The 27088-nt window shown below is 44.1% G+C and overlaps 1 protein-coding gene across 1 annotated transcript; it reads left to right on the forward strand.

The window, feature by feature from the left end:
* The first annotated feature begins 2885 nt into the window (after positions 1 to 2885).
* Cited2 (Cbp/p300-interacting transactivator, with Glu/Asp-rich carboxy-terminal domain, 2) lies at positions 2886 to 5332 on the forward strand. Its single transcript, NM_010828.3, has 2 exons — positions 2886 to 3117; positions 3596 to 5332. Exon 2 carries the CDS (start codon positions 3604 to 3606, stop codon positions 4411 to 4413), a length of 810 nt encoding a protein of 269 aa, NP_034958.2. The 5' UTR covers positions 2886 to 3117; positions 3596 to 3603; the 3' UTR covers positions 4414 to 5332.
* The last annotated feature ends 21756 nt before the right edge of the window (positions 5333 to 27088 follow it).

Consider the following 27088-nt stretch of genomic DNA (forward strand, 5'->3'; position numbering starts at 1 on the left):
TGTTCTACTATGTCAATCCTAGGAAGCTACTACAACTGTCTAGTGCTCGCTGGCCACACCTCCCCAGGTTCCTGGGAGAAACCTCAGGGGACTTCCTGTATTTGTGGATAACTATAACCACAACCACCCCCAACCTGGACTCCCTGTTTCAAGTCTTCCTTTTCCACACTGCGCTCCACAATACTACCTCTGAAGCTTTCACCCACTTCTCTGTGGCACTGGGACCCAATCCAAATTCTCAGCCTGGAAACACCGGGGCCTAAGGACCCAACTGTAGTTTGGACCCAAAAAGAGTTTGGCCCTTAGGACTCATCTATCCAGTTTGCTTCTCTCTTCTTTGCCGGAACTCTTTGATCCATGCAACCAAACGTTTACTCATCCTCTGGTTTTAACTAGTTTACTATGCCCGCTGAGAAGCCTCCTGATGCCTCTGAGACATGGTATGGTATCCCTCCTATACACTCTGGGATGGTGGGTGTACCCAAACTTGGTTATCTGAGGTCTCCTTCTAAGCATGAGTTGCCATCTTTACATCTTAGGGCACTAAGAAGTTCCTGGAACCCAGAGAACATGCATTGGGAGAATAAATGAGCAACGCATTCTGCATCCCATCCAGTTGGACTCAGAAGTATTTATTTTCCCTTTTACTGGTGGATGATGGGCAAGTGGCCTTTCCAGAGATTGCCCAATAGTCTACAGAAACATTGGAGCACACTAGTGGGATACCTTCCCTTAATGGCTGCAGGAGGAATTTAGATTAGACGTTCGAAAGCTGTTCCTTGTGTCGCAAGACTGCACGATAGGAAAGGGAAGTAAATAATCTATTCAAAAAAATTATCTTGGCTTGGCCAAGATTTTGGAATGCAGGTTTTTGATAGGAAACGTCCCTTCTGATCTCCGTCAAAACCTCTTGGTTTTTTCAGCGTCATGTTCATGACATACAGGCCAAACTAGGAGTTGGACAAAAGAGAGAATTGTTAGAACTGAAAGCCATGTATCTCTTGCTCACTTCTCCAAAAAGTAAACATTCTTGAGGTTTCAAAATCATTTGCATACAGGGTTATAAATGCTTGACAGTCTGGAAAAAGGGTAGACAGGAAGAGAGAAGGTTTTGTTGTTTGGGGTGCTTGAAAAGGGACCAACTTGGGGAAGACATAGGAGTAATGCCAAAAAAAAAAAAATTACTGAATGGGGCAGGCAATGTATCAGAATTTCCAGTTCTCAAGAAATACAGGAGAGAGAGAGAGAGAGAGAGAGAGAGAGAGAGAGAGAGAGAGAGAGAGAGAGAGAGAGACTGTTAGCTAGAAGGGTGAAAAAGAAACGAGATGGGGGAGGGGTACTGGCTCTTTACAGCAGGAAGTCGTCCATGGACATCGAGTTATGAAGAAACAACCGTACTCAGAAGTCCTTATTCGGAGCGCTAAACTCGATTTCACCACTTAAAGAGAGAGATACACGCTCCAAACAGCCTCATCCTGGTGTAGGAAAAATAACTCGCAAAGCAAGAGAGCTAGGACTGGATAGTGGCCCAGACCAGTGTTAGGGGTTTTATTTGCAAGTCAATGAGCCAAATGGGCGATCGGGCTCGTTGTGCTTCGTTCTGCAAGCAAGGTTATTATTATCACCGCCTATTGCTCCACTGAACAATTTCACTGAAAAGGAAGACTAGTAGCCGTGTGTGCGCGCACTGTGCCATACAGGACGTGCTGCTACGTGCCCACTTCCAAAACGACTTTATTTACAAAGCGATTACCAAGCTATCTATCTGTTTTCCTTTTGCAGCAGCAGCAGCCTTACTCAGCCCTCGAATTTCTTAATTACAAACCCGTTTGCTTCTAAATCAACCCCAAACCGTCAGGCAAGAGCCCGGAGGGAGGCTGTGCAAGTTTGCACACACCCCCACCTCCTGGATCAAGGGCAACAGCAGAAGCAAGTAACTGTGTATGTGCAAAAAGGTGGATCTGGGGACGAGGATCGCTGAGTTTGTTTACAGAGCAGGGACGCCTCAGCTCGGATGCCAAAGCTACCAAGAGCTGCAAACGCAAACTTAGCAGAAGCACACGTACTCCCGGAGCGTGGAGCAGGCCGTAAAGTGCGGAGCGGATTCCAGAACCCCGGGAGTGGAGCCGCCCCGGCCTGTGAGCGCGCTCGGTCCACCTGCAGCCGCTGCCGCTCCCCGCCCCCAACCCCTGTCCTTGAAAAGAGTGGAGGTGCGGAGCGGGGGTGAGGGGTGGGGAGTTAAAGGGTGCATCCACACTAAGAAAAATACCTCAGTTAGGTGTACGTGCTGCCTGTATATAAAAAAAAACAAAACCACAAACACAAACACAAAGGCGCGGCTCAGGAAAGCGCGCTCAGAGGACAGGACACGATCGGCCCAGGGCTTTAAAAATCTAACTCGGGAAAGCATAGCCATTCTTCGTAGGTTGGGAAGAGTTTGGCACCTAAGAAAACTCTGCAGGGCAGGGAGGCTGAGCGAACCCCTTTTTCCTGTAGAGGGCAGGGCAGATCACTAGGTAAGCCGGGTGAGCGAGCTGGGGGTGGGGAGATCTAGCCAGAAGGAGGTGGGGAGTGCTCCTTGCTCCTCTCCTGTAGATGCTTCCGTGCACTGGGTGGCCGGGAGGACTAGCTCCGTGTCCCTGAGGTGGCAGGCACAACCTCGCCTTTGGGAGCCAGAAAGCCACTTCGGTCCGGAGACCTGCTGGGCGGCGCCGGGGCGCGCAGCCGCTGCGCACGTGCAGCGCGGACTCGCGGACGCGGCAGAGGACCCGATCCAGGGTGCTGATGTTCCGGGATCCGTGTGTTTGCGCTTGCCGCCGGGGAGGCTGTCGCTCCGCCCTTCCTGAGATCCTTATATTAACAGTGGCCAAAGCCCGGAGAAACACAGCTCATTGTTGGCAGCTGCCTGGCGGTCTTGCGGAGCGGCTAGGGCAGCGGAGGAAAAGAAAAGGGAACGGCTCGGAATTTGCTCCAGCGGCTGCTGCAAGACCTCGGCGCCAACCTCGCACCGGCGAGCGCCTCACAGCCCATCGGCTGTCCCTCTATGTGCTGCTGAGCCGGTCCTGGACTCGACGAGCCCGCCTTCGGTGTTCCGAGCAGAAATCGCAAAGACGGAAGGTGAGCGCGGCGGGCGAAGCTAGCCAGGGCTGCTGCCAGCCTAGTCCTCCGAGGGCAGGGCTGGCTCCGGGGACAAGCGTGAGGCGGAGCTGGGGAATAACAACAGGATGTGCAACCACAGGGTGAGGAGGGCTGATTGAATGCCTGAAGTTCGCGGCCCGGCTCCGGGGCACTTCCTTTATTAGGCCACTTCAGGGAACCCAGGGGGGTGTGGGCTCCGGTCCCCCTCCCCCCGCCACACTTTCCCGGATCCTAGGGGAAGGGGCAGGTCGCTCAGCGCCAGGCTGTGCGGGTCCGGCAGGCAGCAGGTCCGCCGAGGTAGCGAGCTCGGGTGCACGGGCTGCTGGTGGGCTCTCTCGGGGGTGGTGGTCTGCAGCTTGAGACGTGCTCGCGGGTACGGGGGGCTACAGAAGTGGGGTGCGCTCTGGTGGGCGACACGTGTGGCGCGGGTCTCAGCGTCTGCTCGTTTCGCTTTCAGGACTGGAAATGGCAGACCATATGATGGCCATGAACCACGGGCGCTTCCCCGACGGCACCAACGGGCTGCACCACCACCCTGCCCACCGCATGGGCATGGGGCAGTTCCCGAGCCCGCATCATCACCAGCAGCAGCAGCCCCAGCACGCCTTCAACGCCCTCATGGGCGAGCACATACACTACGGCGCGGGCAACATGAATGCCACGAGCGGCATCAGGCACGCCATGGGGCCGGGGACTGTGAACGGGGGGCACCCCCCGAGCGCTCTGGCCCCGGCCGCCAGGTTTAACAACTCCCAGTTCATGGGTCCCCCGGTGGCCAGCCAGGGAGGCTCCCTGCCGGCCAGCATGCAGCTGCAGAAGCTCAACAACCAGTATTTCAACCATCACCCCTACCCCCACAACCACTACATGCCGGATTTGCACCCCACTGCAGGCCACCAGATGAACGGGACAAACCAGCACTTCCGAGATTGCAACCCCAAGCACAGCGGAGGCAGCAGCACCCCTGGCGGTGCGGGTGGCAGCGGCACCCCCGGCGGCTCCGGCGGCACCTCGGGCGGCGCGGGTGGCAGCAGCGCGGGCGGCAGCGGCGGTGGCAGCACCATGCCCGCCTCGGTGGCTCACGTCCCCGCGGCAATGCTGCCGCCCAATGTCATAGACACTGATTTCATCGACGAGGAAGTGCTTATGTCCTTAGTGATAGAAATGGGTTTGGACCGCATCAAGGAGCTGCCCGAACTCTGGCTGGGCCAAAATGAGTTTGATTTTATGACGGACTTCGTGTGCAAGCAGCAGCCCAGCAGAGTCAGCTGTTGACTCGGTTAACCTCGCAGGCGGAAAGAAATCACCCTCCCCACCCCACCCCCACCCCCAACTTCTTCGGTGTGAATTAAAAAAAAAACAAAAAAACAAACATTCCCTTAGACGCAGTATCTCGCTTTTCAGATCCTGAAAGGGTTGAGAACCTGGAAACAAAGTAAACTATAAACTTGTACAAATTGGTTTAAAAAAAAAAAAGATTGCTGCCACTTTTTCCTATTCTTGTTTCGTTTTTTGTAGCCTTGACATTCACCTCCCTTATGTAGTTGAAATATCTAGCTAACTTGGTCTTTTTTGTTGTTTGTTTTTACTCCTTTATTTCCTCACTTTCTCCCGTGCTCAACTGTTAGATATTAAGCTTGGCAAACTGCTTAATCTTGTGGATTTTGTAGATGGTTTCAAATGACTGCGCTGCGTTCAGATTCATGAGTGAAAGGAAACATTGCATTTGTTGGCTGCATGATCTTTGAAGGGCAGATATTACTGCACAAACTGCCATCTCGCTTCATTTTTTTTAACTATGCATTCGAGTACAGACTTAAGTTTTCAAATATGCTAAACTGGAAGATTAAACATGTGGGCCAAACCGTTCTGGATCAGGAAAAGTCATACCGTTCACTTTCAAGTTGGCTGTCTCCCCTCCCCCATATGTACAGACAATAATAGGGTGTGGAATGTCGTCAGTGGCAAACATTTCACAGATTTTTATTTTGTTTCTGTCTTCAACATTTTTGACACTGTGCTAATAGTTATATTCAGTACATGAAAAGATACTACTGTGTTGAAAGCTTTTTAGGAAATTTTGACAGTATTTTTGTACAAAACATTTTTTTGAGAAAATACTTGTTAATTTATTCTATTTTAATTTGCCAATGTCAATAAAAAGTTAAGAAATAAACTTGTTTTCTAAAAGTCAGTCATTTGGGGGGGGTTGTCTTTACATTCCACTTGTTATTGCGAGTAAGCTTTCAAAGGATAATAAGTTTCAGGACACTAAAACAGGTCACCGTGAGCTTAAGGGAAAGCAGGATTTAGGATAATTGACATAATGCTGCTGGTTACCTTTGTAGCATGCCTCTTGGTGTGGTTTAATCAAAGGCTGAGAAGTTGTCACAGTGTTTTTGTTGTTGTTTCTTTGCTGTTGTTTCCATTTCCAGTGCTCCTTGGCTAGGAAGGCTAGCAATATTTAATCTTTCTCACTGCGTGGGGGTGGGGGGAGAAAACTGTTTTTGATTCAACTACTTAAAAGGACATGGACTAGAATATTATACTGAGTGATTGATGGGGTGGCATTAAATATAAATTACCTTTATTTCAAGTGATGAATTTTATTTCTGAGCAAAGGCGCTAAGGATAGACACATCTGCCAGCTTAACCTCAAATAGATTCTGACTGGTTTGCAGTTCTGGGTGCAAGAGGGGGGTGGAAACCTACCTTGAGGCTTCCAATAATATTTAAGTTTTGCTCCGAGGTTGACTCAAAGGTCAAATTACAACCTTCATAACATGTTCCCTCCCAAGCGTGCCCCATTTTCCAGAATTCTGAGCTGCCGCTGTCCCATGCATTAGGTGCCAGGGACCTCAGTATAAAATGAGTTTAACAGCCTGGGTGAGCTGAGTCTTTAAGCAGACCAAACCCACATTCAGTGGGTGTCAGGGATAGCCTTACATAATCAAGCAGAAGAGAAAGAAAGTGTCAGAGCATCCCAGGTGAGAGAGGAGTTAGGTTGTTGTTGCCTGTCATGTTTTCACGCTTTCAAGAGCAGCATACCCTCAGCCAAGAACAGAGACTCCCACTGACCCTATGGAGAGACCAAGGAAATGCAGGCCAAGAAGGTCTTACAGCAAACCTTGCTTCAAAAGAGCGGTCCCTTTTTGTGCTTTGAATCTGATCCTAAAGCCCATGTTTGCAGTCAGAACAAGCAGGTAGGGCTGCCCTGGAATCTGGCACATAGGCTGACTGAGAAGGACTCCGAGTGGCTCGACTCTGTTAAGTTCTATTTCCAAGCAGGACAGGTAAAATTAAGATGCATAGTGCACTGGGCTTTTTATAACTCTATAATTGACACCATCCTATTAATAATTGTGTTCTATGAAATCACGCAAAGCTCATTCACCCCAATTTTCAAACAACCCCATTTCTCCAAGAGTTAAAGCTGAAGTTCTCTTTAGCTACGGCATGTCAATATTGCATCTGCAATCCGGCAGTAAATCTTCCTAGCCAAGCATTTTTCACAGTAAGTTTTTCTTTCCTTTTTTCTTTTCTTCCCCCCTCTCCCAGGCTCAAGTGAAAAAAAAAAAAAAGTTTGCATACAGCAAATACTGGTTTGTTCTCCCAGGGAGTGTGTGTGTGTGTGTGTGTGTGTGTGTGTGTGTGTGTGTGTGTGTGTGTGTGTGTCATGAAGAGGCAAGCAAAGAATTGTCATACCACCCCGATTCACCATTTATTCTGCCAGGGAATAAGCCATAACACCTGCTCTGTCATTAAATCGCTCCTGCTGCTCCAATGCCGGACACGTATGTAGAGATGCAGAGCTCAAGGAACTATTATTAGAACTTGGACCCATCCCTGTTAGAACAGAGGACTCAGAGAGCTGGCTAAAAGCACAATTTGTCCTCAGTGCAAATACAAACTCCCCTCCCCCACCCACCATCTCTATTTCATTAAAACTCTCTTGATCAACAATTGAGCAGATCCTACGTGATATCTGCAGGTCGCTTTAGGCAGAGAAAAATAAGCCCTTGTTTAAACAACCTGATTAATGAAACCTGTACAGTGACCTAGATCACCCGGCTCCTGGCAGACATTTGCAAAACCTTCTGTGGTCTTGCTTCCTACTAAGTTGCTGAGGGCATATGGGGAAATTTGACCTCTGTACCTTGGCTGTTTGTCAGAAAGTTCTAACGTGGTACAAGAGGGCCTCTGTTCTTTAGGTTCTGCTCACAAACAGACACTGCACGCTTGATTTTCAAGACGAGATCAGTGATAAGCACAGCCCCATTGACACACAACAGAGGAATATGTCTGCGTGAATATAATCGTGCTGCTCTGCCGGGTGCTTGCTAAAATCCCGGTGGCAGCATCTTTGTGGCTGATAAAGACGTTAGAGCCCTGGATAGGTCTTTGAAGAACAGTTGCCTAATCACCACTGTTTATGGGGTGCTAGGCTAGAGCACTTGTTCCAGGAGGCTGACATCTATTGTGAAGTTTACGGTCTCTGTGACTTTTACTACTGTAAACGCCTGGGATGGCTATAAATTGATGTCAACATTAAAGGCCAGATCCTTTAGAGCAAAATATTAATCCACTAATCTATTATGGGTGGCTGGCTTTCAAATACAAACTTTGCAGCTCTGGATCATTAGGTGTTTTCGCCCCCTTGTGGAATTTATTCAGAAGGTTAAAGGAAAGCGCCTCTCTGGAGAGGTTTTTTTTTTTTCTTCGTTGCTGAAGACTTTGGTTTTTTTTTTTTTTTTTTTTTTTTTTTTTTTCCCTTGAGCAAATATTCCATGTTTGTTCAACCATTTTTTTTTTTTTAAATCAACAGGACTGGAGATTAAGCACTCTTTATAAAAATAAGAGTATCTTACCTACCTGTGGTTAAAGGTGCATAATTTGAGATTGGCTTCCTCTTTGGAAATATACACTGGCTTAGGGATTTTCCTTTTGAAAGAGCAAGGAATGGAGGTTTGGGCCAATGCTTTAGCGTATCAGATGTGGGGATGGCAAACATCTGAAGCCCCACAACAGGACTGCTGGTTTGTATATGAGGGTCAAGAAGACTATACTCAGTTGGGGTGAGGTTGAAGACATGGTGGGAAATATTCAGGAATGCAGAATGCAATTATGCACGTTGGAATGTGACCTAGCCACTGGCTCTAATCTAGTGAAAAGGACCACGGGAACTCTAATGAGAATAAATGTTGCTGTCTAATTGAGTCAGGAAAATTTACTTCAACATAAACCTGGCAGATAACATTGTCTCCAAAAGAATAAATGGAGAACTTGGAGAATGTAGGCTAGCAGCCACTGGCCATTTTTTTTTTCTGTTATGTTTTGTTTTTGCTTGCATAAAGGGACTATTTCCTGTAGCTTCAGAGATGGTATTTACCAGCTCAGTGTTATACCACTATCGGCAAAATCTACGTTCCCAGACAGGCTGAGGCAAACCTCAGCAAGAGAACACCAAACAGCACATCAAAGGCCTGAGCCAATGAAACCCTATTCGCACGTGTTGTGTTTGTCTTCCCCCCCCCCCCCTTAAACAGAAGGGACAATGGCAGTGTCTGAATTTTAATTGCAGTGGACTGGCTTAAATTACTTGACCTATTTTTTTTTTTATGCAGCAAGAACAGAAATGATTTTTTTTTTTTTTACTGATAGCCACTTATTGGAAAGGGAAATATTAGAACATTTTCCTCAAGCAGTAAGCTGCCGATAAATAATTTAGCTTGCTTTACAGCACATGAGACCCACCTATATTTTGGGGGGGGGGACTATTAAGATGCCAGAAAGAAAGAAATTTCTCTTCAAAGGGTGGGAATGCTAAGTTTTGCTAAATAAGGGGCTTTAAATAGTTCAGGTGCCTTGGGTTTGAATTTCTATTATGTTTAGCTGTTTATAGGCTTGAAATAAGCTAAGAAAACTAGGGGGCTGTGTGAACCTAGAGAAGGAGATCCTATCAGGCCTCCTTCCTTCCACACTTCTATAAATAAACAGTGCCTTTTGAGTGCATTGATCCTAATCAGGTCCCCCCCTCCCCAAGATAAGCACAAATGTTAAAAGCAACCCAGAAATGTCAGAAGCCTGGGTAATGGTGTGCTTCCAGAGAATTCTGCTTGGCTAGCCCAGGACCTGTGAACGGCCCATGGCAGATCACAGATGAGTGATGGGTCCTGCTGCTTCCTGTTGGTACTGTTGGTTTAGGCTGACCTGATCTGAGCGATTAGCGAAGCCGCTGTCCATCATGGGGTGAAGGTTGAATATCTTGAGTCACAGGTTTCTTGGCATTTTTCCAGAGTACCCCAGGCATGCTCATCACTAAAAGCCTTCCCTCTCTTCCCTTCACTGTAGAATAATTAGTTGGTGACACGGGGTTGCAGAACTAAGCCGGGAGGGAGTCTGTGTCTCCGGAGGCAGCAGCCAGGTAACGTTAGCTGGTACCATCACCGGTTACAGACACAGAAGGCTTAAGGAACCCTCTCTTGGCCTGGAAAGCTGTGTAGAAAATAAAATGTAGGCTGAGGGGAAACTCAAGCTAATATAAAATAACAATAATGTTAATAATAAAGAAGCTAACTACAAGATGTAGATGAACGCATGAAGGACAGTCACAGCCAAGTGGGTGGGTCATGGCTACTTGAGCCCCCTCTCATTGTGTCTGCTATGGACCTGGCGGCTGGCACCTTTAATCCCCAAACCTGAGAGACAGAAGCAGGAAGATCTCTGAGTTTGGAGCCAGCCTAGTCTACAAGACTTTCTCAAAGTTTTCTTGGATGATGGGACACCGATTTTTAAGACGGCAAGAATCACACTGTTTAGGTTGCCTGGGACCAAATCTATCAAGTTCTAAGACAGTCAAAACTACACAGAGAAACCCTGTCTGGAAAAAAACCAAAACATTAGTTGTCCACAAAGAGTATTTCTATCCATTCATTGGTATTGCTATTTCTTGCAACGTGTAGTTTTGGACTTGGTTTGCAACCCCCCCCCCCACCCTACCCCAATGCACACAGGATTAAGCTGTGAAGCCAAACCTTTAGGCTGCCAGGCAAGCACCGCCCTGCTGTAGTTATTTTGCAAAGCTCTGTGACAAAGGTTGACTGAGACGTCCCTTCCAGGGTTCTCTCTCCATGTGACTGCGCTGCCTCTCCAGTGCCTAAGATAACCATCCTGAGGTTCTGAGATCCCTGTGTTGACAGGGATCGGTTCTTAGAACCCCTCTAAGGGGTAAGTCATGAAAGAAAGAAAGAAAAAAGCAGTAACATGAAAAAGAATTCCACACGGGTTATGAAAAATATTTAAATAAATAGGTTAGTAAAACAAAATAAAGGGAAGTCTCCATTGTGTTTTTTTTGGGGGGGTGGTTTTTGGTTTTGTTTGTTTGTTTGTTTGTTTGTTTGTTTTTCAGATTTTACTCGGGCAGTGGGATGTGGGCTTTAAGAGGGCAAAAAGAACGCTCTTTAGGCTTCATAGGACTGAATCAGAGAGAACAATCATAACCGATCTCGTCCTTGACACTGAGTTTCTTGTGGCTGGCTCAGTTGAGTGCGTACTGTGCTTCAGAAATTGGAAGAAGGCGCCTCACGCGTGCACACTTCTCTAATACAGCGGTCCCGCAAAACCCGTATCATCCCAACGTAAGTTAAGAATGTGGCATTCAGAAAAGAAGCGATTTGCTCCAGGGCGTGGGAGGCTGCGGTGGGACTTGGAGATGGTGCTTACACAGCACTCTTGAGATAAGCCAAGACGTCTTAAGATGGCACCGACTGCACAGGAGAAAAAGCTCTATATTAGCCGTTCTCAACCCGTGAGTTTCAACCCTTTCACGGGAATCTCCTAAGAAAACCCTTAGAAAACGCAGATATTTACATTACGGTTCAGAATACTAGCAAAATTAAAGTTAGGAAGGAACAACAAAATCATATTAAGGTTGGGAATGACCACAACATGAGGAACTGTATGAAGAGGTCCCATTATTAGAAAGGGTGAGGACCCCTGCTTTACATGGTCCTCAGCTATAAAGCGCACGGCTATAAAACAACTACAGATGTGTCTGCCCATTCGATTACACATTTGACCTTTTAGGAGTCTCAAGATATGGCTGTACACGTTTCCAGACCCAGTCAAACTATTCTGCAAGGTACATGTGACTCTGAAAGAACACGGACTGTCTAGTGTAAACCTTGTTTCACAGTTTTAACCTTGCTAGAACTTCAAGTACGATCAAAGCGAAGTACAATAGGTTGTAATTTTGTTTCCCTTTTTACTGAATTCCATGTTGCTGAATGCGGCCCCCTTTCCAAATTAAGCTAATGTCTGGGGTTTGCCAATTCTAGAACCCGATGAATAAAAATGTTTGTGGTTAAGTTCTCCCAGGTTGAGAAAAAAAATGACCACTTTGTAACTTGCCCCAGTGGCTGATAACAATTATACCTGAGTATTGATTATAATTCTCAGAATGATATTGTGTAAGAAAATGAATCTCTCAAGACACAAGAAATGGCCACACCATTAATCCCAGCACTTGGTAGTAGAGGCAGGCAGATCTCTATAAATTTGAGGCCAGCCTGGTCTTCAGAGGTAGGCCCAGGACAGCCAGGACTACACAGAGACTCCTTGTCTTGGAAAAGAAAACTAGTGGAGATGTAGCATTCCGTCAGTTTACACTTACATGATCTTCTTGGACATACCCACACTGTCTGCTATAAGGGTGGCCCACTGGCTCTCTTGCTCTCTTCTGCCACATGAAGGGTTCTTCTATTAATAGTTGTAGTGAAATGAATAGTAGACCAGGATTAAAAAACATGGGCCTTACTCTGCAACTAAATAGCGGTGTAATTTAATCACTGCTGGCTTAAGTTTCTCCATCAGTGAAATGAAGATGTTTAATTAATATAACGTGTATCCAAATTCTCATGAAAGAAGCATTGGCCTACTCCTATCGTTTTTCTTCCTGTGGAAAGATGGACTACGAGGTGCTGCTTCAAACCCTGTTACAGCGTTTCTTGCTTTTCTGTTTCCAAGGTAAATGGGAGCCTGGCGATGGGCCACGGACTTGATTCAGCTGGGCTGATGCTCTGAGCGCTGAAGTCATCTCTGTAAACGTTCCCTACATTGTCATAATAACATTATACTGTTGTTGTCGTCTGCTGAGATTTACTGGCCTTCAAACAAATATCCAAACCTTACCAGCCATGAAGGATTTCTTGTGCACAACACTTTTAATGTTTTAAGTGACTACGAGACAGCCATTGCCAGTACAGTAGTTCCAATTATGTGTGCTACAATTTTTAACCAACTCTTCATTTCAAGTTCTGCCTCACATACTCCCTTACATATTAATAATTTGGTTACTCGGGACTTAGAAATAAAAGGCATTCAATCAATAGTGGGGCTCTGACTTCTTCAAACAACTCCCCCTGATCCACGATTATCATCACCATCACTTTTATTGTTATTTAATTCCTCAGAAAGAAAATTCTATAATTGAAGCTAACTCAGAAGAAGCAAAGCAAAACTGTGAGTTTTAAGCAGGAAAGAGCTAACAGTCTATATCTGTTTGTCTAGTTTCTCTTATCCAACTTCCCACCAACATAGGCCTCCATATAGCCTCAGTTACTTGGATAGATGACAGACTGATATGTTAAAACTAGTTACACAAAAGGAACTGTGCATCATGTGTGTAACTATCCAGGAAATGACTCTTGATTTTACATGCTAAAGTGATGCTTCTAGTACATGGAAGCATTTCACTAACTGGCCACCAGGTGGCGCTAAGGTCCTATCAATTTTATTAGCACTTCCTTCTGAGCAGCTACCAAGACTAGATTGACACTTGCTTCAAGAATGTATCTCCACCCGATTTGTTTTTAGTGAACCATAACAAATTCGGTATGACCTACCATAAACTTCAAAACAGAACCAAGTCAAAGATGCCTGCACACACCCTTCCCCACCATCACTTCTCGCTACAGTCCACCAAAATTAGAATTCACTGAAGGTGGCCTTTTCCTAGGGGCTTCTTCCTTTTTGAAATATTCTCTTCCTGACTTCCTTTCACTCAAGCGCCAGTGGCTCAATTTGATGCCCTGCTAGGAACATTTTTATCTTAAGAAAGACTGACTGAACAGGAAGAAAGTTTGAATGGCAGGACTTAGTGTATTAGTCCAAAAATAAGTATTGGAAAGCGTTTGTGCCTCCCTCTACCTTTGTCTGGTCCTAAAATCACACCTGTTTCTTCTCTCATCCTGCAAGCCAGCCAGCTCCAAGGTCAGTTTTGCTCCTCTGCTAGGTCTTAGATATGGATATTGATTCCCGTTTCACCACCAGCCAGTTCCTCCATTACTCAAGGTTCGGTGATTTTCATCTGTTGTCCCTCTGCCTAAATCGAGTGCTCCTCCCCAAGATTCAAGAGACCTTGGTCAGACTTCGTCCTGCAAGTGAACAGATCCTGGACACTACTTTCTTTTCCCCCATGGAACTTAAAGCTCTTCAACCTTACTCCAGTTTGCCCCTTGGTCCTTGGTGTGCGTGCGTGTGTGTGTGTGTGTGTGTGTGTGTGTGTGTTGACAAATCATTTGGCATTCATCTCATCAGATGATGGCATGATATGGTGTCTTAGCTAGGGTTTTACTGCTGTGAACAGACACCATGACCAAGGCAAGTCTTATAAAAAACAACATTTAATTGGGGCTGGCTTACAGGTTCAGAGGTTCAGTCCATTATCATCAAGGTGGGAGCATGGCAGTATCCAGGCAGGCATGGCGCAGGAGGAGCTGAGAGTTCTATGTCTTCATCCAAAGGCTGCTAGTGGAAGACTGACTTCCAGGCAACTAGGGTGAGGATCTTATACCCACACCTACAGTGACACACCCATTCCAACCAGGTCACACCTATTCCAACAAGGCCACACCTTCAGATGGTGCCACTCCCTGGTCCAAGAATATACAAACCATTACATATGGCTTCCACAGACTTGGGGTTTCACTCTCTTGAGTTTTCTACCACGTGACTTGCCAGGCCCACTCAGAAGAGACCGCACAGTTCCCTTCAGCTTCTCTAAGGACACACGCCTTTAGAGCCCTGAGCTTCAGTGGAAGTCCCACTACCTTGAGGCTGTCAGGCTGTGAGGAAGTCAGGTTACATGGAAAGGCCACGTGGAGTTGCTCCTGCCACCAACACCCACGGAGGTTCCCAGTCGGTGACCTGTGTGAGCCTTCATACGTGAATGAAGATGACTGCCAGCACTTCCCGTCTCAGCTACTGAATTAGCCTCCAACGCTGCGCCTTCCCAGCTCAGACATCATGTGGCAGAGAGAAGTGTGAATCTTTACTTCCTCCCCATTTATAATCCACAGAATTGGCGAGCATGGCAAAAACCATAGTTTGAAGAATCAGTTGGTAAATGCCAGGAGCAACGCTCTCCATGGTTTCTCTTAAAATAAATTTTCCAATTAGAATGTGTTTTGGGTTACTGTCCTTAATTCGACATACAAGCTCTATGAGAGCAGGCCTCTTTGGTTTTGTTCATTGCACATCAGCCTAGAGAAAGCTAACACATTGTACTGGCTAGTTTTGTGTCAACTTGACACAGCTGGAGTTATCACAGAGAAAGGAGCTTCAGTTGAGGAAATGCCTCCATGAGATCCAACTGTAAGGCATTTTCTCAATTAGTGATCAAGGGGGAAAGGCCCCTTGTGGGTGGGACCATCTCTGGGCTGGTGGTCTTGGTTCTATAAGAAAGCAGGCTGAGCAAGCCAGGTGAGGCAAGCCAGTAAAGAACATCCCTCCATGGCCTCTGCATCAGCTCCTGCTTCCTGACCTGCTTGAGTTCCAGTCCTGACTTCCTTGGTGATGAACAGCAATATGGAAGTGTAAGCCGAATAAACCCTTTCCTCCCCAACTTGCTTCTTGGTCATGATGTTTGTGCAGGAATAGAAACCCTGACTAAGACACACATGGTAGATGCTTGGTAAATATTTACTGTTAAATTGACTTTTTTAATAATTGAAATCATTGACTAAGAATCAATGATTTTCCCCCATGCTGCATTTTTATTCTCTCTATGGCATCCCTGCTGTCTTTGTTCAGAAATTCCTCATTTCTCCCTAAATGTGGTCTGAACAGATACTGACCACATACGTCAGAAGGTGAGAAGGTAAGAAAAAAATGTGGTCCTTTAGCTCAGGCCAATGAAATGGATCTGATTAGCCATGCTCATACCACAGTAGAGAGAGTGAGCAGGCTGCACCCCGAACCAGCGCCTCGCAGGACTTAAGAATGGAAGGTAGTCCGTGACAGACCAAGAAAGTTGTAGGAGAGAGAAATGATCTAAAGAAACTGTATTTGAGCTGGGAGCACGGACTCTTACTGAAGAGCAGAGGAACCGGTTGGCTGATGTCAACAGACCATGGCACTATGACCAGATCAAAGCCAAACTAAAGGTTCATACTCTAAACATTGGGAGAGAAGGGAGACAGAGGAGAGGCATCTGTATTTCACAAAGCTCCATCTATTTCAGTCCCCATTCGAACCACAGACCTTGTGAGGCACCCGTAGAACTTTCTTTACTAATACGAGTGGCCTTGGAACTCTGTTTCAGAACGCTGCTTTGATTAGACACCGTTTCCTCTGCCCAATAGGCATGGCCCACCCTCAACCCCATAGTCGAAGAACCCTTCACCAAAGATTTACTCTGAGAAGGCTTCTCCCATAATTTCCTCCTTCACAACACTACTGGAATTAAAAATACCTTTATTACCCATACGTTACACAGAACTTCTTCGACTTTGTAATTCACCCCCATGATAGAAATTTTTAGCTGTAATTTATGATTACTCTGATTCTGTTTATACTCACTCTGTTATCTATTCTTAGTCAATGAAAGGGCTGCCATTGATTGGTTAATTCCTAACTTAATGATGTTGGCAGGATCACCGATGATTTTAATCACCTCTCTATAGGGCTCTCCTCAGTGTTGACCCAAACTTCAGCTAGTGGTGGGTACAGTTAGCCAACCTTCCATGACGTGAGCCAGAGAAGAGCTTTTGTAAGCGGAACCATCCCTCCCTGTATCAGGTGCCACACCCATTTCTGAAACAAGCTCTGGGGCAGGGTTATCTTAACCTACCTACAACAGAACAGTCAACAGTAGACAATCTCTTTCTGAAAGTTTGGCTTGAAAGCATAGATTCCTTTATTTTAAAACCCAAAACTGAATAAGAGCTATTTTTAAAATAGTTTTTATATTTTCAAAGCATCTTCATATAAGAAAGATTTATAGTTAATAGAATTATGTTATAAATCACTTAATGTAGGTTTATTTGAAAAAATTAAAGTGTCTTTCTATAAAATGACATTTGTTAATATGAATAAATATCCTCCTTAAAAGAAGAATATGGTCATTATGTCTTCATTTTAAAACCCTTCAAAAAGTCCCTTGTTAAGATGATTAATAAATAATTTCACTGAACTAAGGAAATCATGTATGCATTGGCAGGTGATTAATCTCAGTGCAACGTGAACAGAATCTAGTGTTTATATCTAGTATTTATGAGTAAATTACCAGTAGCTATATGTTCTATTTCCTTCATAAAGCACGTTGGTAAATACAGCAAAGCAAAAATAGATGATTAAGTCAGACAAGATCGCAATAGAAGAAATAAGAAATACCTACAATGTGGTCACCTTATATATCCAAGACACACCTCTGTCTAAACTTTGACTGGCCTACTTCAACATTAAACACTCTTTCTCTACTGTAATCATGCATCCATGTGTGAAGATTCTTATAATCATATCTGAGAATCCTCATAAGTGTATCTGGCCCTTCTCCTCCCCAGCTGTGGCAATAGGCCCAACTAAAGTGGTCAGAATAACTTCCAATATGGTGATTGGTCCATTGATAGGGCATCATGCTAGAAGCACCCGTCCCTCTAAGTATTCAACTTGAGAGCAGATTATCAATAAACTAATCTGAAACTAAAGATGATGGGAAGACAGAAGAGCTCAGTGGGACACAGGCGACTCTACAGGAGCACCCTGGCTCCAGAGCCTTTCATGGTGAGGACGGAGGACTTCTGAGGCCGCACTGAAGTCCACAGGCTTCGCTCCAAAGCAATGTTACTCCTCAGCAGTCTGCCCTCCATGTCAGGGCTTGCTTCTGAGAAACTTCCAAGAAGAAGGACAACACCTATTAGAATATGCAAATTGGGACAATATAATAGGGACTTACAAGAAAAACCCACTAAATGCTTAATGCCACTTGAAAACTTGCCAGCATTATGATTTTCTGTCAGGCATTGTGGAGAACTTAGTGGAAAATAAGCTTTATTCTTAAGCAGCCCTTAGATTCACTGGAGACAAACAGCTTAAACGTTGTCTTCATACAGCTTAGTGATATATCAGATGAGGAAGGCTAAACGGAAGACAAATTATTAGGAGCTCAGTGACTCACAAACATTGAATAAATGAATGGACACATTAAATATATGAGTTGGGTTAGCCGCTTGAGACTAAGTCACACTTACCATGGCCATCTTTCTTTTGTTCAGTATTTCTCCCTGGAGCCCTGGAGATAGCCACTTGTCCCACGCTGTCAAGACTACCTCTCAAGACTGACTGTAGAGTGCACTAGGAATGGGGCATCCTGAGGTAGAGGAAATGAACTGAAAAAGCTACTCCTGTTCCCACCACAGAATAGGATGTTCTTCCATGTTTTGATGGGCAATTAGCATCCCTCTGGGGGTAAGAAACCCAACGTGGCTGCTCTCCAGAATCATCAGATGTGGCAGATGTGGACATGTGCAGGCAAGTCTGCACATACTCTGGGTATTTCCGAGAGCCCTGGGGGACCTCATCCCGAGTCCTAGGCTTTGCCATTCCTCTCTGAGGCCTATGTGTCAGCCCTAAACTCACTTCATGTATGTGCCTGATCTGCCTCACCAAGTTCAGCCTCATAGTGAGAGTGCAGCCCAAATGCAACGAGCTGAAGTGACCACAGGCAAGAACATGCGTCTCACACACTTAACTATAGCCTACCCTTCACAGCAAAACATGGGATGCTCAGCATAGACACACACAGCTGGGGTTGTTCCACGGGAGCAGCTCTTTCTCCATGAGCCACAGAGTTGCTGAAGTGGACTGGACAAGCCCCCACCTCACAGGTGACTTGTCAAGAAAGAGCGCTAACCTACTAGCTGCAGAAACTATAAACTGACACGTCCTTCACTAAGTTTACATCCATCCAGTGTCTCGTTGTCCCTAAATATACCTTACTTTATCTTCAGGTCATTCTGGGAGGTAGGGAAAAAAATAGATATCACTAAATCTTGCATTTCCAGATCAAAACACAGATGTTAAAGATTTACATGTTAGGAATAAGAGTAAAATTGAAATCTTACTCGAGTTTGCAGCCCTGTTGTTTTTTACATACACGATTTATGGAAGTCTATTCTATACTGGCAGTTAGGACAATTCTTTTTCCCAACAATTTCTATCCCACCCCCTTTATTGGGTCAACAATAAAGGAAAACATATTTTTAGTTATAGGAGCACATTAATTCAATAATGGTCAAATCAAGATGAACGAACAGGATGAGTCCGATTGCCTAGGTGACTCAAAAATGCTGCATTTGCATATAAATCTTGATTTGGAAAGCAGAAATGAGTGCAATTGACTGTATTCATTTTAAAAAACATATCTATTCTCTGATGCATTACACCCTGGCTGCAATTTCCCTTCCCTCCTCTCCTCCCAGACTCTCCCCCTCCTCTTCCCTCTCCCTTCAATCCCTCCGCCCTTCAGAAAAGGGCAGGCCTCCCATGGCTATCAACCACACATGGCATATCAGGTTGTAACAGGTCTAGGCACTTCCCTTCTTATTAAGGCTAGAAGAGGCAACCCAGTAGAAGGAAAAGGATTCTAAAAGCAGGCAACAGAGTCAGAGGAGTCCCACAAGACCAAGCTACACAACTGGAACGTATGTGACAGCATTCATTTTTGAACAAGTATGTTCTTTGTATGCTAAATAGCAAATATCTCTCATGCCTTCCCTTAGAGTACTGTTGGCAATCCTACAGTTAGTCCTCCAGATTACAAACTAGATTCTACCGGAATCTCTTTTCCTTTTCTGCTCTGCTGTCCTACATGGCACTCTATTCTTTCCTGAGATGCTCCATTTTTGATGTCTCTATCAGCCTGTCCTTTGTAGGATGGAGATGAGGGTGGCATGAAAATTGGTGGGAAAAGGAATTGGGCTGTCAGTTCCCACATTGTACCTTCAGCTCAAATGTGCTGTTTCCTCCATGTCTTCTGCCAGCATTTGGCAAACACCAGTTTGTTTGCTCTCCCTGTTACCAGTGAACTGAGGTCATCCCTGCACAGACATGATTTGTAAGGATTGTCCTGCTGGATAACTTGATTTTCTATTCTCTTGTCTACTCTTGTTTCTCCATATTTACATCTCATTGATTCTCAGGAATAATATCTGACTCAGCTGCACTCCAGCTGTTCAGGCAATGAAGATTCCGTTTCTTACGTAGCCTACTCCTGAACCTGAGATCCATCTCGGCAGCCTCCCTTATGGACAATATGACCTTGGCCAAGGCAAGTATCTGCGCACTGGCTTCATCTTCCTCCTCTACACAAAGGGGATAATTATAATTAATTGCCCTGCTTCTCTTTATACTTTGAAAAATCACTGTGGCTTCGTAGGCTGAATGGTACAATTCCTGGTGATGTATTTACACATAGTACCTAGAGGGTTTTGATAAATAGTTTGTCATCTAAATTTGCAGATGTTTGACAATGGGACCTGAGATGGTCACTTAGTTGGACCCTCATCTCTTGTGCTGTCCAATGATTGTATCATAGCCAAATTTCTCACTGGTGACGATTCATGCCAAAGGACACGAATGTTGTTGCTTCACTAGGACCTCCAAAGCCAGCCAGCTGTTTGTAATGCTGGAAAAGATGATGAGAAAATAGCAAAAGAAGACGGTCATTATCATTAGAAATGTTCAGCGATGAATAGCGAGTAGAATGTTGGATTGAGTAGCGTCTAGACTCTATTATGAGCAGGGTCCTGCCATATTTGCTCAATATGGAAAGGGGGAGGGGGGAGGCGACTGAAGCAATCATTTCAACAAGCTCTTCAGCAACACAAATATGGAAATGTGCAGGGGAAAACTATGAACTAAAGCAGTTTTGCAACTTGCAGGGTTCCAGATGGGTTCAGATGTTCCTCTCTCGAATGTTAAGCACCTGCTACACAAAGCAGTGTGTTAAGGCTGATCATGCTATTATTGTCCCATCCACTGAGGTTGTATTGAGCATATCAGAGTTAGTTTTTAAATTTTTTTATTGCTACATAAAAGACTAAGTACTTTTAACACTCTGGGGTTTAGACTTCATAGTTTTAACTGGGAAATGGTAAACAGATTGGATTATTTTGAAGGATCTAACATATCTGCTGAGTGTGGTATTATGACTCTATGAATGTCTACAACCTTTAATTTTCCCCATTTATGGATGTACCCTAAGAAAATAGCCTATAATATAAAAAATTATTTCTACATTAGAATATTTAAGTACAGCAGCTTTTAGGTTTAAAAAAAAAAACAAATCCTGTCTCCTACTTAACAATTTAAGAGTTGTTTAGTAAACTGATTTTAAACATAGCAGGGAAAAGTATATAACAATTTAAAATGATGTGTTCATGCATGTTCCTACGTGTGCACATATATGCGCATGGCAGAGACAGAGTCTCTCAATGAATCCAGATTCACAGTGATTGGCTGGACAGGCTAGACAGCAAGCTCCAGGAATCCTCCTGTCTCTACTTCCCCATTATCGAGATTGTAGGTATGTAACGCCATGCCTGTGGGTTCGGGGGTCTGAGAACCATTCATTATGCTTATGGCAAGGACTTTACTACTTGAGCCATCTGTCTAGCCCCTCAAAATGATATTTTAAAAAAATCTAATGAAATACTGTAACAAACATTTTTAAAGAGGTTCAAGATTAAAATGTATTATACTGTTTCAGATCAGTTATATATAAACACACACACACATATATATGCATGTACTAGCAAAAGCTTAAAAATAAATATTCTACAATATTTTGAGCATTGAATTAGTTTTTAAACGACAGTGTTTGAACACTTGCATTAAAATGTTATGGTTAATATATGTTCCATTAAAATAGCACATGGATTCTATATTTAGAATGACTTATGAAATTCTCAAAGAGTGAAAATATTTTTAAAAGAAAAAAAATGAAGAAAAATCGAAATATCCTATTATTTGCAAGACTCTGTCTTTCTAACAATATTCCTGGCAGATGAATATGTTCCAAATAAAGTAGTTAATAACTCAGTTTCAGAAAATAGATGTTGGCTACCTACTGCACCATGCTCTACAGCCACACAAACAATGTCTTTCACCCTTTTGTCTGCTACCTGTAATATCTGTTTATAACTTTGGATTTTTTCATAATTATTCAAACAAAAACTGACATAATGACAACAGGAACATTTCCAGATGCTGTCTGTTATTACCTAAGGTAGGTGTTCATTTACAAATAAGTACATCTTTAATTAGATACTGGCTATTTTGTATGTTAGGGATTGGAAGTCAAGCCAGACTTCGTGGTGCAGTTTATAGTCTAAAAGGGAGAGTTTTAATAGGGAGCCAATACTTATTTCACCCGAAACCAGATCAGTGTGTGTTAGCCAACTAAACTAACAGATAAGTCAGGCATAGAGCAATATACATCACGGCTCAGGAAACAAGTGTCTAGTATCATCATTAGCCACTGCCCCTTCTGCCCACTCACAGAGTCCGCTAGTAACTAGCCTCCTTCCACATGGGCAAGGTCATGTGACTATTTCTGTCCACTAAAATGCCAGCAAGGCCAGCATGTGCACTTCCAATCTGAGAAAGTGCTGCTTTCCTAATCTCTAACTGGGGCGGGGTGAGAGGGGGGCGGGGCGGGGGCGGGGTTGAGTATCACAGCTAGGTCACTGGGTCACCATATGGATAGCAGTTGCTCTGAAAAGTTTCCTGCACCTGCAGCAAACACTGCATGGACAATGAATAAATCTTTGTTGTGTTTATCCATAGAGGATTTGGGGTTATTTATTATGTGTGACAGTGTTAACCATGTTAGTCAAGGCTGCTACCATTATGGCACAGTCCCAGAGAGATGCACTCCCTAGCACTATATGTTGGCTTGCACCATCTTCTTCTCAAATGGCCACATGACATGCATGACTCTGAATGTCTTTCTCAATCTTATTTGTTCAACGTCTGGCCATTCTTCTCGGGATGTTAATATGGGCATCTTTCACTTTCTATCAGACCACAATCTGCTTATTTCTACATCTCTGTCTTATAAGACTCCCCTACTTCATGTAAAAATTGCAGTTTCCTGTCCAACATGAGGTTTTTTTGCTTCTCTTGAACCCCATCATCAAATCTAGTTTCCAAGCATAAAATAAAGAACATCGAAAGAAGCCACACACACACACAAAGACCTATCATGTTACAGCACAGAGCCAACCAGTTCCAGAACAGTGCCAGAGGAGAAGACGTGGGCATTCCACACGAATGTTCACAGCTATGTGTGCCCAGACCACAGCCCGTTCAGATGTTCCTCACTATCCGCATCCATAATCCATATGTTCATAGGTTAGGACCGGGACAGCCACCCTCCAACAACCATGCAGCTCCAAGAACCAGCAATATTTCCAACCTCAATGAGAATATATCAGGACCTACACAACCTTTCCTTCTTCATTATGGAGCATCCTAGTACTTGCATTAGTCTTTAAGAAACCAACCAACCCAAAGGCTTTCCCAATTTCCCATCTCCCAAGCCCAGCTAACAAAAGATGAGACAGTCATTTATCTGCACTGTTTCCTTTTCTGTCTGTGAGCGTATAAAGTCCATTTTTATATTATAACAGGTTTTATTTATTGAAGAGGATTTCCACTTTGAAAAACCCATCAGCATTCAGCTTACTGTTCTATCATGGACGGGACCTTTGAAACAGACCATTTTTGACTACTTTGTTCAAAGCTCTGTGTATCTCTTCTGATCAAGATTCCTGGCCATTTTGGAAAGTTAAGTCACATACTGTGGTTGAGTTAATTTTCTCCTGATATTGCTAAGCATTAAAATTGATATCTTTCTAAGAAAATCATATTTTGTTTATTGCTATCCTAGAATTTCCAGGGATACTTACGTTACTAAAGTTCTTGGTGATTTTGTGCCCCCGACCCGTGCCCTCACCCCATGCAAAAGCAAAAAGTTTATTTTCCGGTGCATCGGGGTCAACCCTCAACAGTCCCTCAAGGTGAGTGACTAGAAGGCGACCCTGAATGGCTATATCGAGCAGTTTGTATACTTTTAAGGGGCACAGGTTACATCAGCAAGGTTACAGTTCAAATTTATTGGCTAAGCATAATGACCTTTAAATCTATTGGCTAGCAAGCATGACATGCATTTGAACTCTGTCTGGGACTTTCCAGAGAGTTAGGTGACTATCAGTCAGTACATTCTTCGGTTTTCCTAAGAATTTTTACTCAAGAATGCTCCTGTGGGTGGAGAATGGAACTTGCCCTAGCCTTGACCCCAGGTGGGAGGGGGAAGCTCTAAGGAGGGTGTGGGACTGCAAAAAGCCCTTAGGGTCCCTCATTCCCCTCTTTTTCTTGTACAAGTTCCAATCCTGGAGTCAGGGGTCTTGGGTAACTCACATTCTTCAGGTCCTGTCCCCAGAGTCTCATATTGTTGGCGCAGGACCATCAGCTACACTGCTCCTATTCTCTCTTTTATGAAGGCTCTAAGCTTGTTCAATATGCAGGGCTCAAAGGTCAAAAATATCAGGAGAACAATTAGGGGTCCTAGCAAGGTGGATATGAGGGTGGTTAACCAAGGGGAGGAGTTAACTAAGACTTGAACCTGCCCTGGCTGTTCTCGTTCTCTCTTCCACTTGGCTAGCCCTGGTCTCATCTTGGCCATGCAATCCTTAACTACCCTGGAGTGGTCTCCTGTATGTGCTTCCTGATATTTCACACCCCAGGTAGCACAGAAAAAATGGTTGCCCCCCGCCCCGACATACACTGATGAGCCTGCTGCCGGCTTCTCCCATCTCAAGAACACGCATATATTGTGGTTTCTCTAAGGACATTCCTCAACTTCAGGTGTCACACCCTAAGTCTCACTCTCCAATGCCACTTCTGGGACATGGTTTAGATTCGCAAGCCCCTCGTCCCACACATTCGAGTAATCCCTTTCCCTGCACCTCTAGGGTGGGGATATCCCAGGAGTCAAGGCCTGCTGCTAACTTGCAGAGATCAAAGACAAGGTCTGGACCCCAGGTATAAAGCAGGTGTTCCACTGTAGTGGACCAAGCAACACCCCCAGTGGCTGAGAGTACTTGCCAAGTTACTTTGGTAGTATTGTGGGGGATGCTGAGACTCAGCGCCTGAAAGAAGATATACCATAGCCATCTCATGGTTTCTCTGGCCTTGGAGAAGGAGAGGTGATCTTGAACTTGAGGGCATTGCTCAGGTGTCTAGCTGCTATCCAGTTGGCATCAGGCACAGGTGCTGGTTTGACGTGAGTTGCGTGAGCCCAGACAATTACTCCATCCACTTTAACAGAGGTTGAGGTAATCAACAACACCAGGAATGGCCCTTTCCACCTGCATTATACAGGGCACTAAGTTTAGGCTACAATTCCTGGTGGCTGATCAGCAGGAGCCGACTGAGTCTTGCTATAACCTGTTTTCTGTGCTCATGGCAGGAGCAAACTGTCTGTGTGTTGATTGTCTTTCTCTGTGTTCTTGGGCTTGCTGACGTTATTTTTGAACATGGACAGACTGAATCTACCCCATTAAACGTCCTAGTTACCCACTGCAGGAAAGTGAGGGAAAGAGAAGAAAACTTGTCAGTAGTAAAGAAGGGCAAGTTAGTTACTCTCTGCTTCACCCATCTTCAGAGAAGGGTGGCCAACCGTAGGGACCTTTGACTTGCAGGTGATCAAAGCAGTAGAGGAAAGAGGCTTTAGACCGCGATCCTTGGGCACCCAGACCAAGTGCTCTGGAAAGATCTAGTGGAGGACCCCACCTCTTGGATGAAAACCTTTTTATCTCTGAGACTCTTGCAGGTCCTGGCCACGAAGAACCCCGCCCTAGAGACCAATGAGTCTGTAAGATTTTGTGTTCTTTAAGTGCATCCTAGAGTTGTTTTTTCATAAGCATTACTTACCAGTAATGGGGAAGAGAATGTTGAATGATCAACCAATGGAGTTTGAGGAAGCCTATCCATGAGAAGACCTAAGGACTTCCAACTATAGCCAAGATGGAGTAAGAGAGATAGTCAAAACTAATGGATAAAATACATTAAATAATGGATTCCTAGTTACTAAGTATCTAACAGTAAAGATGGGGGACAATCAGATAAAATGCTATGCTTGCCTCAGTTTCTACTCTTGGGACTTTTTAGGCCAAAGCACAAAGAAGGGAGCCAGGGACGTTATTGCAAACTCTCTATGCTGGGATATGAAACCAAGGTTTGAAGGGGGAGCAGCTGTGGCTAGAAGTCACAGGTCAGATGACTGGAGATTGCTGTTTGGAAAAAGCTGTCCAAAAGATTGGTGTTAACAACAGCAGGGACTCACTTACAGAAACTTAAACTTACAGAAATCTGTCTGCTTGCCTCTGCCTCACAAGTGCTAGAATTAAAGACATGTACCACCACATGACTATTAAAATATTTCATACCAAATTAAAAAAAAAAAACTACAATGATTAGCATCCAAGGTGTGCAGAAAGGCAAAAAAAAAAAAAAAAAAGTCTTAATGAAGAAAGTTAGTCAACTGAAAATAGACAACGTCATTTGTTGCTTTTCTATCTGATTAAAAGTTAAGATGTGAATGTCATAGACCTAACTCAAACTTCAAGTGATGAAAACTTTAGGGATAAGACAAAAACCACACTGATTGAATTAAGATAAAAATCAGATGTATCACAACAGTGTCAATATACGCAACAGTACTGAGCTACACACTGCAAATGGTGAAGCTGGGAAATTCTGTTATATGATTTTTTACCACGATGCAAAATTAAATAATAAATTAGAAATTACAGCAAAAAAAATAACACTGTACTTGAAGCCATGGCAACAGAAACCATCCAAATTAAAAACAGGAAGAAAAAAAATAGAGAAGATTGTGTCAGCCAGCAACGTCAAAATGTATAGTCTGAACGTGATGAGAAGAGAGGGTGACAGAATTTTCAAGGGGAAAATAATACCCAAATGTTTTCCAAATTCAGCAAAGACAATGAACCCACATATCCAAGACCCAAAAACCCAACACAGGAAATATCAGAAAATATAGCATGTTATACCATAGTCAGATTTTTATAAGCCACTGATAAAAAAACAAAAGCAAAGAAAAATTTCACATTATATAATGTGATAAAGCTAGTATAGTAGGTTTCTTGTAAGGGAAAAAAATACGAGTAAGAAGACACGTAAAGTAATATGCTTCATACACAGAGAGAAAAGAGCTATCAACCTAGAGTTTTATATCAAAGACAGCTTTCAAGAGCTGAGGTGACATAAAATCCTTCTTACACAATGTGTAGAACAAAAGGAAGATCGCTAACAGCTTTGCTTTACAGGAAACTGTTCAATCAAGAGCACAAGCGAAGGGAAGAAGACAATGGGAAAAATAAGATAAATGACAAGATAGCAGACTTACCCAGTTGTATTGTAATAAATTAAGTGTAAATTTTCATAATACAAATGGAAATTGATGAGACTACTCAAAAGAGAGAGACCAAGTAAAAAATTACAAGCTCCAGCTATATGCTGTGTGTAAGAAATGTTCTTCATGTATAAGCCTAAATATACATACATGTATATTGATTTACAAATG

The sequence above is a fragment of the Mus musculus genome, chromosome 10, assembly GCF_000001635.26.
Source record: "Mus musculus strain C57BL/6J chromosome 10, GRCm38.p6 C57BL/6J".
In the NCBI taxonomy this organism is placed as follows: domain Eukaryota; kingdom Metazoa; phylum Chordata; class Mammalia; order Rodentia; family Muridae; genus Mus; species Mus musculus.